Raw genomic sequence first — 18970 nt, 5'->3', positions numbered from 1 at the left:
AGGCCTTGGTTCTGTAATGAGGCCAGCAGAGCTAGACCTGACACTTGGCAGAAATCCTTCCAAGTCAGTCACAGCTGTGTAAAAGTGGGCAACTCTGAAAGCTCATCACATTTAAGTGGTGACAGCTGGCAAATACCATTCATCCTCACTGTACCATACCATTGCTTTTCTGTTGTTACTGGTTGCATTTTTACTAAGTGCCAACAGAATGGATTAGATTGATAAAGAAATAGGAACTTTAAGAAAGCAACAGATAGGGAAGGAAAGGATAGGTTAGGGGAGAGATATATTGTCTGCAGGAGGCCTGGACTGGGGTTGATGTTAGCACAGAGAGTGAAAAAGAGCTGGGACTAAACTGAATCTCATTCATTCATACACTGTTATTACAAAAATACAGTTAAAAACCTAAGAATTAAAGAAAATTTTTTTATGATTTTTTGGTATGTACAATTATTTAGGCTTGAAAAAAAAAGGGTTACTTTGCTGATAATTGGGTGGTGTAGGTACATTTAGATCCTCGTTAAAGATACCAGTGTAAAAAGAATCAAGATTTGGCACTCACTGACTAACAACAACAAAAAAAACGTTTTGTTATCTAGTATCCACCATTGAATAAGGCCAGCATTTGGAAAGTTTAGCTGGAGGAAAGGTAATTTTCTGAACACAGGGAACGGAAAGGTCACTTGGACTGGCACATTAGAGTTATTTTGTTGTGTTGTCTCTTTCTTTTCCCTTTTTTAATATGCCCAGCAAAGGCCAACCTAAAAGACTCTAAAATGCACATCTCCTTGGAGCTTGTCATGTGTGCGCTACCACCAAAATATTAAAGCCTTTCCGCAGAAATGTGTAAGAAAAGTGCACGAAAACCTGAATTTCCAACTTTAACTTTGATTTTCTATTCATGGTTGAGAGCAAAAATTGTGTAAGTCTTATGCTGTAAGAGCAGAACAAAATTTATCTTCCTTATCTCTGTTGTTGTTAATTTAAGTTGAAACACAGCAGAATGATGTGTTATGGGATCCTCATGACATATCTATGTAAAAATGGCTGCAACTATGTTTTTTCAGCCAATTTTTTCAAAAGTTTGGGCTAGCATATCTTTGTTGCTTTTTGACTCATTTTGCCTATTCATTATCATCTATTAAGCACATTTTTAAAACTCCAGGGCCAAACTCCTTCTAATCTAGCACTGTACAAAAATAATAAAAGATAGTCCCCATTTTAAAAAAATAAAATTGGCAATGCTATTTTGTAGAATAAATTTAAACTCATTTTTTATTCTGTTAGGAATCTAATAGCACAAAGTCATGATTACAAGACAACTGACTAGATAGTCTGTATTTTAAAGGCCTAATTTTTCTGATCCAGAGCATTAGTAACTGTTATGAAACCTATGTCTCTGGTAGGAAAATTGGACTCTAAAAATACAAATGATTAATGTAGCATTTGGTATTTGGCATTGAAGAATTTTCAGAAATTCAAAAATAGTTAAATAAATAAACAATATCATCATTAGAGGACTACTTTATTGATGAATTATACTTGCTGAAAAGGATTCAATTATCATAAAGCTTCTGGCTTATGTTTTGGAAGCTAATGCTTATTCTGGAATTTAAATAGAAGTATGTTTCCAAATTATGTTTCCTGAATTGGAACTCCTTTTACTATTTAAATAGTAAATATAAATGAATCAGAAAGTAGAACATAATGCAGCTATTGAGAAAGAAGAATAGGCTCATGTTTTCATGCTAAAATGAAATCTTCTTTGTTCCTATGATCTGAGCCATTTTTTTCTGAAATGCATAGAATTCTTGTTTATTCCTGAAGATTGACCACAGAATAAATAAAAGTATAGAAACTCAGTACAATAATGACCTAAGGGCAGTATATGTATGTCCAAGCCTTTGCAACAAAATTTTGATAACCTGACATATTAGACTGTAGCTTGAAAAGCTTTGTGCAATAACCACATTTTATGTTTTTTAAACTGTGAAGAGCTAGGAAAGTGGTGTTTGAGAAAATAGGATTTGAATGACAAAAAAAGGAAATGTTATTATGAACTAGCTGATGGTGGGTGCCTTACTGAAGTTAGGGGAGGGTTATGCTTTAAAATGGATTGCACTCTGATACTCTTACTTGCAATTTATTAGATTAAAGAAGACATTTGCATTTTTGAGTCACATTAATTTCTGTGTGTAAAAGGCCCGGTTTCAAACAATGGTGGTGTGTGACTGTGGTTTTTTTTGTCCAAATCTACCTACACAGAGGAGTCTAGAAGTTAAAGGGAGTTTAGTGGTCATGGTGGACTTTGTCATGGACTTCTCAAGTTCTGAATAGAGTACAATAATTATACATGATCAGAAGCAGGCACTGTGCATTTTCCTTCATTTTTTGTTGTAAATGCTTTCTACAATTGTTCAGATTAATAAATCTGTGAATGGTAGGCAGCTGTAGCAGTAGTATGTTGAGGTACATTCTCCTCAATGCTGTAGCCATCTCACAGGGCTATTTTTTTTCAGTGACTGTTTCAGTTCCTCTCTTATGATCACAAACACTATTTTCTCCTTAGTACTATACTTCTGTGCATCTCATTTCTACAGCTTATCTATGTACATCTTTGCCCTTTGCACACTTTTTTACTGCAAAGGGGAGATAAACAGCCCCGAGGAAAGAAGGTTCAGCATGCTAAATGGTTGAGTCTCTGGCTTTCAGACAGAACACTGTTTTAAACCAGGTAAAAAGGCTATTTAGGTCATTTTCTGTCCTTAGATGAAAAAGGAAAGTAATTTTAAATCAGTACCAGATGTGCATGTACTAAATGAACCTTAAGTTTCTAATTGGAGTCCTAGTAAAGCTGTAATAGATGTGGCAAATTACAAACAAAATGTTCTTGTTTACATTAGTGTAACTTTAAAACTTCAGCCAAAGACCTTAATAAATGTTCTGTTATTCTAAAAATGGAATTGAATGTCTACTCAACATTCAACAAAATTAATCTCTGGTGTAACTTCAGTGACTTAACTGGAATTCTAGTAGGAGTTAATTCGGCCTCCTATGAACAGCTTAGTGTGCATACTTGTGTGTGTTTATGTGTTCCTGTGTGTTTACTTCAACGTTGCGCTGGTCTTACATCTGGGAGGAGAGATTCACCTCAGGCACCCCAACTTAACAATCAGAAGAAGCAGGTGGAACGACTGTTTGAGTGCTGTGACAGATGATTTCTTTCAGGCTGCATAATTCATAGACAGTAATATTAGCTGCAGCAGTTCAGCTCAATAGCAACACCTCATTATTTTATCCCTCAGTATTTATTCCTATGGTTGACGCCTCATGAAATTACTGTTAATGTGTTTATATAAGGGCAGATCTGACACAAGTGGGAAGAATTTAATTTCCCACTCATTCTTTCCTGCTGATGTGTCCTCTTCCCCTGGTAGAAGTGGCAAGTGTAAATAGTTAATTTGCTTCAATTATGAGCCTGTCCTGGTAAATTAGAAGCAGCAGGAATATGAAAAGCCAGAATTATACATATGAGGCAGCTGACAAATCCTCTGAGCTCACAAAATCAAATCATTTACTCCTCATTGGTGCTCAAAGACCCACTAGATAAAAGCTGCAGTTTATTCTTTAACATCTGATGGAACTTGGCTTGTATGTTACCAATACTTACATAAAACAAAGTCCCTGTGCATTAGCGTCAATATTTGTGACACTGTTACCATTTTCACTAGAATTCACAAGCTTTCAGGAGTTTTTATTTTATCTCTAAAAATAACCCAGACTGATTTGGGCACGAAAAATAACAAAGCATGCTTTATAAGTTTCTCTTTTGACCACAGGGAAGTTTTAGACAGAGCAGTACATTATCCACTGCTGGAATGAACCAGCTAGATCAGCAGGGGGTTTACAAGTAATTCTGGCCAATACTTCATATCTCCACAGCTTCTCTCATGATGTGAGGCACCACAAGTCAGATCAAAGTGGATCCAAGATCAGTGTTTCAACAGGTCTTGACTCTGCCTGGCCTCTGGGAAAACCTAACCTATATCCTCCCTCCCAGGGTGCTATGGCATCCCATCCCTTGACATGACAAATGAGATCATCCATCCCATGGCTGGAAGAGCCATCATGTCCCCATTGCATTGCCATGCATGTGGGGTGCCTGGTGTCAGGATGTCAGACAGTTCAGGGGACTGGCTGCTGAAACATCAGAAGATGTGCAGACCACGAGGTCAAGGTAGTCAGTAGCATCTTGAAATCAATTTTCAGTTTCTTCCCTTATATATGCTCAAATACTCGTAGACATTTGTTTATCTATCTCTTATTCTCCCTTTAAAAACCCTTACTTGCTCCATGCTAATGAAGCAATCTCCAAGGAATAACTAACACGCTTGTAAGAGAATGAGAATGTGCTTTCAGTTTAGTAGATAAACAACCACACAAGGTTTAGCTTTGTTTTATTTTTGTAAATGAGAATAGGAAGAGAAGGCACATCTGTGTGTGCACACTGCCAAAGTGAATTATAAACAAGGTGGATTCAGGAATAGGCACAACAGAGAGCAATCTTACATTTCTCCTCCCAGATACCTGCACCAGCAAAGTTGATTTTACCAGTGTTGCATCTTAGGCATGTTTGGGAGATGCACTGTTTTTCTTCACAAATTTCTATATTGAAATTGCATCTCTACCCTTTGAAGGTCTAGATTGGAGTGTCAAGATTTCAAAACAACTGATCCTCATCTTGGTATGTTCTCCTTCTCCCTTCCTCTGAAAGTATCTGGGCTTAATGAGCTGGAACACAAATGGGCCAATAATAGGCACACACTGAGCACGGATACAACACATGTCTATGCACATATATGTACATATATATAAATTTATATCTTCAGGTTTTTCTATAACCCTGGCTTCTATATGGCCAGTCCTTGAACCCCTTAACTTCCATTGACTTCAGAGGGGAGAAGTATCAGGCCCTCTGGGAACACTGAAGTCACAGAGAACATCAGACACCCCCTGTCCAGGGTGGATTTCTAACATCCGTTTGCAGCACACAACAAACACAGCTCCTAGAGAAATATTGCACAAGGCCACCAAGTTATGAAATGTTGACTTTAAGTCCACTTCACCTTCTTATTGTTCTTGGAAGCAGCTGGGTCATAACATCAAGACTATAAGGTCAAATTTAGGCCTGGCACAAATGGCTGCGATTTCCAGTGTTCTCCATAGAGTCTCACTGTTTGTGCTAGAGCTGAATTTGGCCTGTGATCTTTCCCTCACATGCCAGAGACTGAATTCTTTCCCCCAAGCCCCTAATATGTCATCACTATCTTTTCCATGCTCTACAGTCAAATAGACTACTGAGCCATACAGCTAGCCCTGGGCCTCTTACTGTATGTACTTAGATTAAAAATCAAATGGTAAAATATTTCAATGTCCATTAGGCAGTTCTGAGGATTTTTTTCTGACTGCTGTGGGAATATCTTTCTCCATATTTTAGATGACTGTGTGAAGCTCTAGGTGCCTTTGATGCAAAATCAGGAGATTAAAACTAGATAGGTTTCCCAGTTGGAAAAAAGTACGAATTTTCTCTATGAGCCAATGTATTTAGGGCTAGGAATGGCAATCTGAATGTGGAATTTAATTCTGGATTGGAGCCTACTGTATTTTATCAGATGACATTCCTGTAGCTGTAGCCCGTGAAAATGACACTCCCATGGGATATAACACTGCAGAGACCAAGAATACAAAATCAGTCATGCTGCTTTTTGATTTATTACTTTTGCATATACTGTTTTGTGGGGCTTCCAGAACACTTCCACCGAAACAAATATGGGCACTTTTACATCATTTTAAAAAGACAAATATAACTTGCTTGCAAGTGTCAGCTCTAAGGAGATATCTACAAGATGAACAGAAAACTTCCCTTTCTTTGTCATCCTCATACCATCTATTTAGGCAAAGCCAGGGAAGTAGCATGGATCTTTGTAATCTGCTTTGTTAGCTAGGAGACACAGACCTTTTGCAGACTTCCATGAAACACAGATTCTGAAAGTCTCTTTTTCTCTTAAAATCATCAGTCAGCTTAGTTTGCTGTCTTCAAGGCTAGCATCATCTCTAATATCAAAGGGGACTGTAGTCACAAGCAATAGTTTTCCACTAGCACTCAAAACTTAGGACATGGTTGCAGACATTTGAGTGCCTGTTTTGGCTCTTGTGATGACTTGGGGAAGGGATATCTGTTCCCCTCGGGCAATAAGGGTGCAAGCCACAAGTGACAGGGTAGTAATCCTGATGCCTAGTGTGTTGTGATGTGTTGGTAATCTGCCACAAGCAAACCGAGAGGAAGTTCATTGTGAAGAAATGGCTAACTAGAACAAAAACCTGGCTTAAGGCATTACAGGTATATTTCAGCTATATATATATATCAGTAATGAACTTCATATTATGGAACACATAGGAAAGCACAGGAGACATAAAGCCTGCCTCAAGGAATTTATGATCCAAAAAGACAAGAATTAAACAGCAGTTAAAATACATAAAGCAAAACATGACCAGAATTTGGCAGCATAATGCAGAAGTGCTTAAGTTCTACTGTGGTTTTAATTTGGTGAATCTAGTATTTGTGAGTGGTTGTCCTATAACTCACCACCCCTCTATCTCCAAGTGGAACTTTGGTGCATTCAGTTTAAGGCTGTTTGTGTTATCACACAAGAGTTCAGTCCTTGCTGTAGGCTGCATTGCAGCTCTGGCGGCCCACATGTATGGTCAGCCCAGGAAACCTGAGCTAAGGGTTGCTGGTCCAATGGCCTGGGGGCTGGTACCAGCCTGTGAGCTCAGCGCATTCGTTTTCCCTGGTGGCCTAATTCAAGTTCTATGTTATACATTTTTATGCACAAAGTAGGGTTTCATACTCACTCCTTTTTGCATGCTTTGCTAAAGAGTGTAAGGGAACTTGAAGCTACCTTGGAAGTGCAATTAAATAAGGACCTGTGTATTATGCTGTCTACACTTGTGTGTGTGAAGCACAGTAGGAAAATAATGCCAGCAAGTTCCACTTATAGACGGTAGTCTTGGTGTTCTGGGGTTTCTATAAGATGCTGAAGAGAAATGAAGAGAAAAAGAATAAATTAAACTGACCCACCCTGCATATGCAAAATGATGTTTTTTTCTGCCAACATTAATTTTTCTGCAATTGGGACAATGTAGAAAATAAAATACTGTGTAAGGAAACAAATATGCTGCTGAATCAGAATGGGCCTTTGCTGCCTGAGTGACAATCAGTTGATGTTCAATTACCATGTTAAATGAATTAAAGCAAGATGGAAAGTACTTAACTCCATAACTATATGTTCCTGTCAAGTTACTTATTTAATAATTGTTTCTTGCTTGACAAAGGACAGGAAAATGACCTTATAGGAGATTTCTAAGATGCTATAACTAAAACTAAATATTCCCACTATACAGTATAGATAAGCAACAGAACAGAACCCTGCTTCATGATAGTGGGAAAGTGTTAATTGTATTATTGGATATGATGTGTTTTATAATTTGGCACTGTCTTAAGCATGAAGCTCGAAAGAGCTTCAGCTATTTTCTAGAGCACACTTGAATGATGACACAAGACATTTTCCTCCCCAAAAGTGCTGCAAGGATGCAACTCTTATACTTACAACAACACAAAACTATTTAAGCCTGAGGGCTAAAACTTCCTCACAGCTGCAGAAAAAAAAAAAAAAAAGAGTTTGGGAGGAACAGCTGACTTGCTCATACCTGCTTGAGGTACGGCTGCAAATGCTGAAGACACTCCCTCCCCACTTGCCCTGCCTTCATAAGCCCCCAGTGCAAGTCCAGGCCAGCACAAAGCCAGTGAATTGGTACCACTGCCAGGACCATATTCATGTGCCTTCAGATAAAAATATTGATGGCCAGACCAGACCCTGTTGCTATTTATGTTGCCAAGTGTTTACTCTGTCCTAGACAGACAGAACTTACCCTAATTTTTAGTCTAGGCCATGACCAATCAGAATTTCCACAACCAGCATGAGGATCATAAGCCTACTTGTATTGTAGGCCTTGACCTAAACAGTGGGCACCTTTAGAAGGACAGTGCACGTAGACAGGGAGGGCTCAAACTGTTGTCCTCAGAGGACACACCCAAGCTTTTCCAGGGACAAAGTGGGGTGAGCTGATCACCCTCCAGACAAGCCAGCCTGCAGAGACCATTCTTGCCAATGCAAAAATCAAAGCAGTCTGGGGTCATCTAAAACTTTTCCCCACCCAGTAAGGACTTTTTTACTATAATGACTTTCTGTTAAATTGTTAAAGTTTATAGTGCCCGGGAAGACAAGGTGTTCATGTGATTATTATTCATTCACCAAAAGATTCAAGAGAAGAGGGCAAGGCAGTGCATACACTAGACATGGTAGATACATAGGTAGGAAATAATTAAATAACTGTCTGATGGTGTTCCTATGAAGTAGTGATGTTTTAGATGGAGATTTGCAGAATTGTTGTTATCTTCATATTATTGAGTTAACCTTGTGCAGTGTGACTATTTGCAGGAAAAGTCGGGTCCCAGAGGACTTTTTCAATTATGCTGTGACTGTAAGAGCACAGCAGGAGTGTCTATTTTTTGTATTTGTGCTATGCAAAATAAAACCCAATGTGGAAGCAGTGGATACATGATCTTTTGAAGAACATTATTCTGTGTAAAATTCTTTGTTCAGCTCTGTTTTTTAAGTTGCCTATCAGAATGATGCAGAGGCATCGCAATATACAAAGCAGTATAACTTAGTCTTTGTTCTGTAGGTCAAGCTGAATTCATTTTAGCAGCCAGGAACAGACTGCTGACTAATTTCTTATTTGTTTTCAAAACAAATAGTAATTCCCCTAATAATCACAAACGACTACAACTTAAGAAGCAAATCGCTACCTTTTTTTTTTTCTTTGCGGAACAATAGGAGATCAGCAAACACTACATATTTATCTTAATCTGGAGAAATTACAAGGGTGCAAAGATACAGTTGCACAGCTAAAACCCATCTTTTTCCCTCTCTGTCTTTATAGTTACAGTTTTAGAAGCCTAAGACTTCTCTGTTTCCATTATGATCTTTTGCTTCCCCTGGGAAGCAAAATCTTTAATCCTTTTAGGCAGCCTCTGAGTTTTGCCAGCCTGTGTGTGAGGTTTGTTCTGTGTCTGAAAGCAAAGCCCTTGTGAAACAAAAAATTGTTTCATGAGTACATTCTTTATCAAAATGGTGTTGTGCTGGATCTTTCCAGCCTGAAATTACCACTCTCCCTTTGTAGTCTGCAACTGTATTGTCCTCTGTGTGTACACTCTGTAATGCCAGGTCCTCTCCATTAGGGGACTGCTGGTTTTACTGAAGGGTTGGAAGATCAAAAGAGAACATTTTAAAGTTTCGTAAAGTTTATCTTTCTGGGGAGGAGGTGTTCATATGTACTTTTAGCTGTGGAATTCAGAAGAACACCCCAAAATTGTCCTCCTAAATAGATTTGCCTGTCTTTAAGCTTTGAATCAATAGCCCAGTTAACTAGGCAGTGAGGAATGGGAGGGGGAAGGTGAACAGTCTTCACTTTCCTCATGGAGCCTTTCCTCAGGTGCCCAGGTTGTGCAATTGTCTGGAAAAGTGGACAACAAAGACACAGAGCTGCAGTTTTCATGTTGTGCAATATTATGAATCCCAAATGCCTGTCCACACATGGGTGTGTGGCATGTGACTTAAAAATTGTGAAATATAGCAACAATAAAAAAGTAAATTTTCTTTCCTTTTATTTTTCTCCCTCACTGTTAAACCTTTGGATGGTTTTTAAGCTTTTCATTTCAACAAGAAAGATGAGGAGTCAGTTCTGCTTAGTTACATGAAGCCCAGGTGCATGTATGACTCCTAAATCTCCCCCTTCAGGAAAAAACCCCAAAACATGAAGTAGTGAGAAACTCATGACAATATTTGCAAACAGAAATGTTGAGTTGTTCCTAAATCTGTCACTGACATGGCTAACAGCAAGTCATTAGCTAGGCTCCATGGGTCAGAAGCTGGTTCTCCTCCTGAGACCTGTCAACCCTAAACGTCTACACATGTTCTTCTAACATCATGTCACTGTAGTCCTGTGGGATTCTGCCTAACCCTGCAGATAATCTTCGATCTTGAAATCTGGGCAAAATTGAAGTGATTCTCCAAGGTCTTTAATCTATTATGAGATTGTGCACATGCCACATTTAAAATAATTTGGTGAGTTGAGAGAAATGTACAGAAATAGATCCATGCTTCTGAGAAGTTAATTAGACCGATATGGGATCAAGACTGGAATAATGACTAACATTTATTATCCTTAGCAGCTCCATGGGCTTCTTTGACTGGCCCCAGCAGTTCACCCAGGGAGGAGAGAAATCCTCTTGGCTGATCTGTGGTGCTGTCATCTCCTCCTTCATTTAGCTCAAAAGTCTTTCTGCAGATTCTCATCTTCCCCAGAGGGTTTTAACTGGTCTCACAAGTGGAAGCCAGAGGAGAGAGTCACACTTACCTTTCCCCATCCCCAAAGGTCCCATTCAAAAGTAGGCCCCACACTCCACTTTGAGCAATTAAACGTGAGATGCTATGAGGAATATTGTTTTTTCAGTACTGCTGGTTAGTTAAAGGGTGTTTCACAGTTGGAACAATATTTTCTTAAAATATTTGATGTTTATTATTTCACTCTTTAGGCAATATGATGAGGAAAGGCTGTTTACTTAGAAAAACATTATGAAAATGCATGAGACACACCGGTGATGTACAAAAACAAAACCAGATTCATTTACCAATGTGCCACTCTTTGTTTTTAGGTATACAAAAAGAAAACTGAAGCTGCCAAGAAGGAGTATCTGAAGCAGTTAGCTGCCTACAGAGCAAGCCTTGTATCCAAGGTAACACATAATGTATATACATACACATATATATATAGTGACATATTGCAAACCATTTTCAGCTGAGCACCACAGTATTTAGTGCAAATAGCCTTGTTTATTATCACCTTAAACTTGCATTTAAGTTGCAAATGCTCAATAAACACAGTCATCTCTCCACATAAAGATATCCTTTCCCTCCTGGTCATCAAGACAGCACTTCAGTTTGGGAGGTACATGCCAGTTCAACAGGGGAAGGAGGTAGTGGCAAACAGACCTCAAATAAACAAACATGCCAGGCAGCCACCTATAAGGGAAAAAAAATACATCATGAACAAAATGCCTGGTTTGGTTTTGTGAGTTTTTTTTAGTACTGCTTTTTACCTTGAAATGGCAATACAGAAATAGTCAAGCCTAGATGACAGTGCAGATTTTCATAAGAAATGTGAATTTCCGTTTTACGTCCAGCAAGCTATTGTGAGCACAGCAAAGGTCACTGCTAAGAGAATGGTGGAACCTTCTTTACTGGAACACACCAGTATACTGCAAATATACAGCCAGTAGCAAATTTCTAAATAGATTAATTCAAACATTCTCAGTGCCCATAATTTTGCAGTAGACTCTTTAGAATTTGTAATAGACTTTTAAATATGCGGAAGAATGTGAAATTACTGTACTGTGTCAATGTGAAAAACCAATTGAGCAGCTTCAGAATCATACCAGTTAGAAGCACGTGTTTTGGGTCTACCAAAACAGATTTAGATATATTTTGTTCTTACTTAAATAAAATCAATTTTAGAGGTAAAGACCACAGTGTGAAGGACTGGCATATAGGACATGAGAAGAACTTCTTGGTTAGTTTCAAATGTTTTTGGGGCCCTGCATACCATACTACTCTGTATATTATATTAATTTGTACACATTTCAGGGTGTTGCTATATCATTACCCATACAAGGACCTTTCATGCATTTTTCTACATTATGTCCGTGTTTGGCCAGTGTTTGTTCTGAATTTGAAATATGGGGTGTCACCTCATTCATTTTTGGGAGTTGTGTCCTATAACTTTCTATTTTTTATCTGCCATTATAAATACTCCTGCATTTAGTTAAAGTAATTTACCGAGTACCTTTAATTCCTCTGTTAGGACTGTTGGTTCCAGAAGTAATCATTGCCTTCAGAAAGAGCAGCATGTGCTCACAAGCAAATCTTTTTGAAATAGCGTGCTTATTAGCAAAAGATAGGTCTAAAAAACTCAAAATATTCCAAGTTTTTTAAGAAATGCATGAAGCCATCTTTTCACTTGAGAAAATAACTTAGCTATCATTATTCAGCACATCATGGACTGTTTACATAACACTCTATGTGGCTTAATTTTGAAGTGCACAATATAAAAAATGAGATCTTTTTTAAAGAGAAAAAAGTATATTATTGCATCTTCTGAAGTTTGTTTTTTAGAAAAAAGACTTAGAAGACTGTTGATCAGTTCAGTGCATGAATCCATTTGTGCAAATATTTAAATTTGTTGTTAGTCAGAAAAGCACTGAAGCGTTTTCTTAACTTTTAAGCAATTATTTAAATTCTGCCTATAATGTAATGTTTTCCTCTAGTGTGGAAAGTATAAAAATATAAACTTAATGAAGCTGAGTACTGATTGCTTATTCCCATGAACACACTCAATGAATCTAACAGAGCTGGCATGTAACTAAAGCAAGTCCATTTTGGAATAAGGCTGTAAAATAACCAGTTATAATATAATATCAGCATATTCTACATTATCATTATTAAATATTTATATGGCACTGGAAGAACTGTAGCTCTTTAGACAAGCCTGTAAGCATGAGAAAATATATATAGTACATAATTAACATTATTTGGAGTTAATGTGGTCTTTTATGTCCATGTTGTTATATTATCACCCATAAAAACTACTTTTAGACAATATTATTCAGATTCCAAGACCTCATTATCAAAAGTTTAGACATGCCAAAAGTAACACTCTTTTTCCAAAAATGTTTTATTACCCTATTAATGATTTGCTCACATATATATTTTATACTTTGTACCTCACTCTGTGGTACCTCACACTTATAATCAGGTGTTCACCCTGGATCCTCCTGAGTTATATTTATTGCATGCTGTTTAACCTTGCTGCTTTATAGAATTTTCTGTGCTGCTCATCCCAACAGTGCTTTGGTGTAAAGAAATTCTCACTAATACTTGGGAGCAGGAAGTTTATATTGTCCGTATTTTCAAACACGATTAAATCGTTGTGAAATCAGGTTCTCAGTCATTTTCTGTGTTCTCCTTGGAACATCTAGAACTTCATTTTTCAAAGTATTTGAACAATATTAAACCCTTTATGTTCATAGCAGAACTCCAATGACTTCAGGTTGGCAGCTATGAGATGCACAATTGTGCTTCACATCCCATCCAGCCATCCTTTTGCTATCCAAATGTTATCCAGTTATCAAACTTTCTTTCACATCCCATCCTAGACGACTGTCTGCAGGAAGACGCAGGCGCAAGCAGGCAAGGTTCTGCTCAGGTCCCCTCTGTCCAGCTCAGCAGGTGCCTTACACCTCCCAGAGCAGCTGCTCTCCCTGCTTCCTAACTTTTCAACACTGATTCTGCCACCTTTGTCATTAAGTATTACTGGTTTTTAAACAACTAGTGAGCGTATGTGAGTCTTTGTGTATGTTTTTCTGCATTTATTTGCAAGTCTTCTCTTTTCTGAAAAGCAAGGAATGGACATATGCCATGTTCTACCTCACTGGTCTGGACTTGGAGTTGAATTCACGGCACCCACCTTGGCCATCTGACATTCCAGAACAATCAAAGTAGAAGACTACAGAGAAGTGGGGTAGATGTCCTATAGCCAGGAGACTTCCTAGCCCCTGCCTGACAGCAAAATAATGACATTCAGACTCATTGGTGTTCATCCCAAGCTCTGGGGTGGATGTGCAGCATCAGGTGGAGATGGTGGCCATGACACTCAGCTCCTTGCGCCTTTACTCTTCTTTTTTTTCTCTCCTCCCCTCTCTTGCCTCCCATCCCCTCCAAGTTCATTTTTTAGAAAGCTGAGCAGTTCTGTTTGGAGTTTGTCACACACACACACATAGGTCACACACACCCCTAGTGTGTATCATATCAGACTGTATTATTTGACAAAATCAGAGCTGGAAAGAATGGAAGTGTCACCAGCAGCTCTGGTAATAGGATTTCCAGCCCATCTCTAATACACTTTTAAGTGCTTTCATGATGTCCTTATAAGACATGTATGGCCACCACCCAGTAAATAAGGTAAACATATGATTGTATAAATATGTCAGTATGCATTAATTCCCATTCATTTATAAGTATATTTCCTGTATTTTCCCCTTTTTTATTCTGGTTGAAATTAATGGGTCTGTTGTTGAGTTTGTTCATGTGTGTAGGGATTGATAGGTAAAGCAAAAACACATCACAAAGCATTATATCTTCTGCTATGCAGATTGCCATATTGCTTATAGTACTGACTAAGCCTTTGCATTGTAAACAAGTGTCTTTATATTTGCCCTTAGTTGCAACTTTTAGTACTATTCAGGTCCAGAAATGCAGTCTCTGGTATCTGGTAATTTGTACAGCATTACATAAAATGCTGTGAATTGCAATTTTACTTTTTCATAAAACAAGCACTTTTTCTAGCTTAACCAGCCTTTTTTTCTGGCTGACATTGGAGTTTTTGCTGCATCTTTCAAATATATATATTTAAAATAGATATATATGGGTAAATGTCAAATACTTTCATATATTACATATGTTCATCTATGTATATTTATAAAACAATATATGCATGTTATATATTCACCATGCATAACATATTTATGTGCATCCAAGTGATACATATATGTATGTTAATTATAGCAGTGCAAATGTAACTGTTTCAGTAGTACAAAAAAGATTTCTCTTCTCTGTTTTATTCTTTCTGACTAGAAGAATCTTTAATTCTCTCTGTGTAGTGACACAATTTCAATTTTCATGAAGATATATATTAGCGACTATGGCTGAAGCTAAAACCTCTTAGCAAGGGGAATATTATTAAAATTCAAAATACTCAAGCATACTTCAAAACTCAGATGTTGTATCTAAGTCAAAGTGGTGTCCTCACTTGACTTTGAAGTGAATGCATTGGACATTTTTCCGTTTTGTGGACAGTGCAAATCCTTTGGACATGTAAAATTGCTTCTTGAAACGTATGGCAGACTTAGCTTTTCCTAGTCCATCATCTTGCAATTGCGGTTCATAAGAAAACTAAAGGTCATGTCTGTAAGGCTGACATAGCCTTAATGCCATTAGCACAGCAATTTGTAACCAGAGAGTTCCAGGGACCCAAAGTATCTGTTACACTGCGTGCATTGTAATAAAAATGATCAGCCTAAGGAATTAAAGTCTCTTAAAATGCAGTGGACATACATGAAAACATTTGGCCTACTTGTAAGAGCAATATGGAGACTATGATAAAAAAACCAAAACAACAAAACCAACAAAACAAGCAAACAAAAACTAAAAAGCAAAACCCAATATAACCCAAAACTGAAATGGCAACATTGCCATTACTTTCCAGTTTCATATATGTATGGGGTGAGAGCACTTGCCTAACATATAAAAAAGCAAAAAGACATATTAGCTCTCCCAGATCATTCATTTCCCAACTCCTAAATAAATGTGTGTGTGCAGGTGTGTTCTCATCATAGTTTTCTTTCTCTAACTGCATAGCTTCATAGAAGCCAAGCTTCAGATGTAGGGGGCATTATATCCTGGCTCACTCCTTCCTGAAATAAGCAGCTGCTGGGGTTTAGGACATTTCTTTTGGGAATAAAATTCTTAATATCTCTTGACAAGAGTCAATGACTGAACTGTCTTGTCTCCTGGTCAGTGCTTTAACAAGTTGGCTATTGCATGCAAGGAGAACAGCATCCCTTCTGCTGCTGGTAAAAAGGCACCTGCTTCTGAGAACAGCTTTTCCTACATTATATCTAGCCCTAGTCCATGCAGATGTTTTTGGCATTTCATAAACCAGTTTAGGCTGTTCTCAGTGAAAGTGTAAGAGAAAGAATAAATGAAAAATATGGTTATGTTTGATGCATGATTTTTTTTTGGTAGCTATTAAAGTGCTACAAGGCATATGGCAATATTTCCCTTAAACAATAACAAAAAAATCCCAGAATGATGACATACAGAAGCATGTTTTACCTTTTTCCATTACATTAGAATTGCTAGATGGAAAAACTATTATGAAAGGCTTCCAAAGCAGGTATTTCATGCTTCTGTGATACCTCGTTCTTTCACTATTTCTGGAGTTATGATGTAGTCAGAAATTTTCAAAGAATCGTAAATAAAATCATGTATGTGCAAATACATGATGTATCAGAGTATGTGCTAAGTAAACGTGTATTTATAAAACAATTCCCTAATCTCATCATAATACAAGTCCAAACATTTTTTTGTCTAGCAAGGAAACCAATGATCTACTGCAGCTGAAAATAAAGAGCAAACTACATTTAAGTTAGTGCCATGAATTTGATTTGAGGCTAAATCATGTGATGCTTTACATTCAGCAGTGCAAAAACCGAGAGATGCTCTCACATAATTTCTGCCAAAAAGTGGCAGAAATGTCTTGATCTTGATAGAAGCCAGATTTTGATTTGAAGAGAAACTGTGTTTGTTTTTGAAGTGAGTTAATAAAACTAGATTTCACTATTAGCCTAGGGCTTCCATTTGGGGAATTAAAACACTTGTATCAAATTAAAGTTGCATATCCTTTATCACATGTACCCAGGTTACATTCATAAAACATCCATTTTTACTTACATACCCTAAATGAATCCATGACAATGCCCTGTAGATGATGACAAAATGTATATTTAGATTTGAAGATGTTCTTCTGAGCCACCTTGACTAATTATAGATGACAACCCATGGCTTATTCCTTTGTTTCTGAAGCATCAAGAATGTGTCAAAAAGCTTTCTGAACTCTCTGGGGTCCCAGATGTTGTTATTGCAATAGGTGACTGGAATTAACAAAATGGCAAACGTCATTTGCTAAGAGCCTCTTGTGACTCGTGTAGGAAGGCAGCTGCACTGCAAATATGCATATGAGTTATCTGCCAGAGTGGACAGAGTTAAATCAAAGGAATCTCTAAAGGAGTTAAAGAGCTAAGCACAAAGAGAAAGCCATGCTGGAGAGAAGTCATTCTCTCATAAACATCTTCACAGGGGTATTAATAAAATGGCTGAGCCCATGCAGGCTAGAAAAAGGGATTCTTCTCAAGGACAGGCTTGGGGTTGGAAGTGACCTAAAATGTCAAAAACATTACAAACAGACAGGATTATGTGAACACAGAAAAGCTGAGAGAAGGAATAAACAATTCAAGATGCTCCTTCCACCAAAGAGACAGCAAAGACAGCAGATGCAAACTTAAGCTTAGGTAAGCTTTGTAGGAGCTCCATAAATATGCAGCCAATTTCCTTCTATTTGCCTCTTTAATGTCACAGTACTGAAGATAACTCATTTTAAGCTGAGTCAGGCCTGCCTAAGTTTGATCACAGCCTGCACAGCCTGGACCATCCTGGTACTAGCTGACATAATCACTGCTGTTTCCTGAATGTAACCTTCATTCTGGTCACAGAGTCCAAAAATTGTTTAATTCCTCAGCATGGCTCAAGGACAGACACCAGTCTCCAGGTGTGAGCATGGCACCATCATGAAAAGAGACAGTGTGACAACTGTGTAGGTTTATGATACATATTCATGTAAAACCTGAATTAGGTTCAGCTCTTTTCTAGGCTTTGATATACTCGCATAGTACATGTTCTGGTCTATAGAGAAAGGATGCCAGACCTCCATTTCTCATTTAAAGAGAAACATCTGTTTCTCATTTAAAATAGAACTATGTTACACCATTATGGCTTTGTAAAAAAGAATTTCTGAATTTGGAATGTATTGTGTTTGCCCACAGGTAAAGCTGCTTGCACTGTTTGTTGTTTGCATATTGGCCATGAGGCTCACTTTGCCCTTGAGGAGGTCTCTCAGCATATATTTAAAGGACACATAAGCATCCAGTAGTAACAAGAACATTTACTGAATGTTCTGAATGTACTGAATGAATTTACTGAATATTTTGCTACAAAGAAGAGCTTAATTGGTGTCATTAATAAAGAAGTATTTTGATAATATCTCATCTGTAAACAACTGAAATTATATTGCTCCAACTGAAAGGCTTTGATCATTACCTAATTTTCTGAAATCAATAGAATAAGAAAAAAACCCTTTTTTCTCCGTTAATAGAGCATCTCTGGTTTCTTTGAGACAACACTGACTTTTTGGTTTTACATTGCAAGGAGCAGTATTACTTGAGCACTGCTTACTAGAGTGAAATTAATGTAAAAATCTATTTAATTCCCACATATTATTCTACAGCAGATAAGAATTCTGAATATAAACCATGTATAAATTATGTAAGCTGAAGATGTCCATATACATTATGTGTGAATACATCTACGTAGTCCTACTTGCTGGCAACATTTCTAAGAAAAACTGCATTAATATGTTGACAGCAGAAATAAGTTTAGGCACTTGTAGTTTCTAGGTGTGCTTCTGATGAATCAGAGGTCAAAAGTAGTGATCATCAACTGGGAATGATTCTCAGCCTCTGACAGATCCTACCTGCTTTTCATGAGAAATGAAATGGACATCCAGACATTAGTACTTAAATAACAGTAACAGTGTTGGGCTGTGATCCAAATTCTGTTTGAATTAATAAGAGATTTTCCTTTAAATTCAGCAGTCTAAGGATCAGGCCCTTAGAGTACTGCCTTGTTAAAACATGTCCTTGCTTTACTTTCAATCACATGGATGTTTATCTTCCAACAGAAATGGGATTAGAAGCTCCAACAGCAGCCAGAAGGCAGCCACAATTTGGAATCAATACCCATGTGTAGGTTTCAAGAGCTGTTTGAAACCTAGGTGAGGGTTTTAAAGCATGAGTTTTCAAAGTGAAAGTCAAATTATGTCCCAAAGGGAGCTGTGG

General features: G+C 37.6%; 1 protein-coding gene across 3 annotated transcripts in view; it reads left to right on the top strand.

Moving 5' to 3' along the window:
• The window catches only part of TOX (thymocyte selection associated high mobility group box), a 219393-nt gene that overhangs the window by 183098 nt on the left and 17325 nt on the right, over positions 1-18970 (top strand). For all 3 annotated transcript variants that reach the window (XM_042022585.1, XM_042022586.1, XM_042022584.1), the window contains one exon: positions 10841-10921. In XM_042022585.1, the coding sequence (XP_041878519.1) occupies positions 10841-10921 (81 nt within the window). The remainder of the gene's footprint in view (positions 1-10840; positions 10922-18970) is intronic.

Source organism: Corvus kubaryi, unplaced genomic scaffold (assembly GCF_017639235.1).
Source record: "Corvus kubaryi isolate FWS band 111438036 unplaced genomic scaffold, C.kubaryi_AGA036_p1.0 37216, whole genome shotgun sequence".
Classification (NCBI taxonomy): Eukaryota; Metazoa; Chordata; class Aves; order Passeriformes; family Corvidae; genus Corvus; species Corvus kubaryi.
The sequence above is the reverse complement of the archived record's forward strand: the minus strand, read 5'-3'. Positions and strand labels throughout refer to the sequence as shown.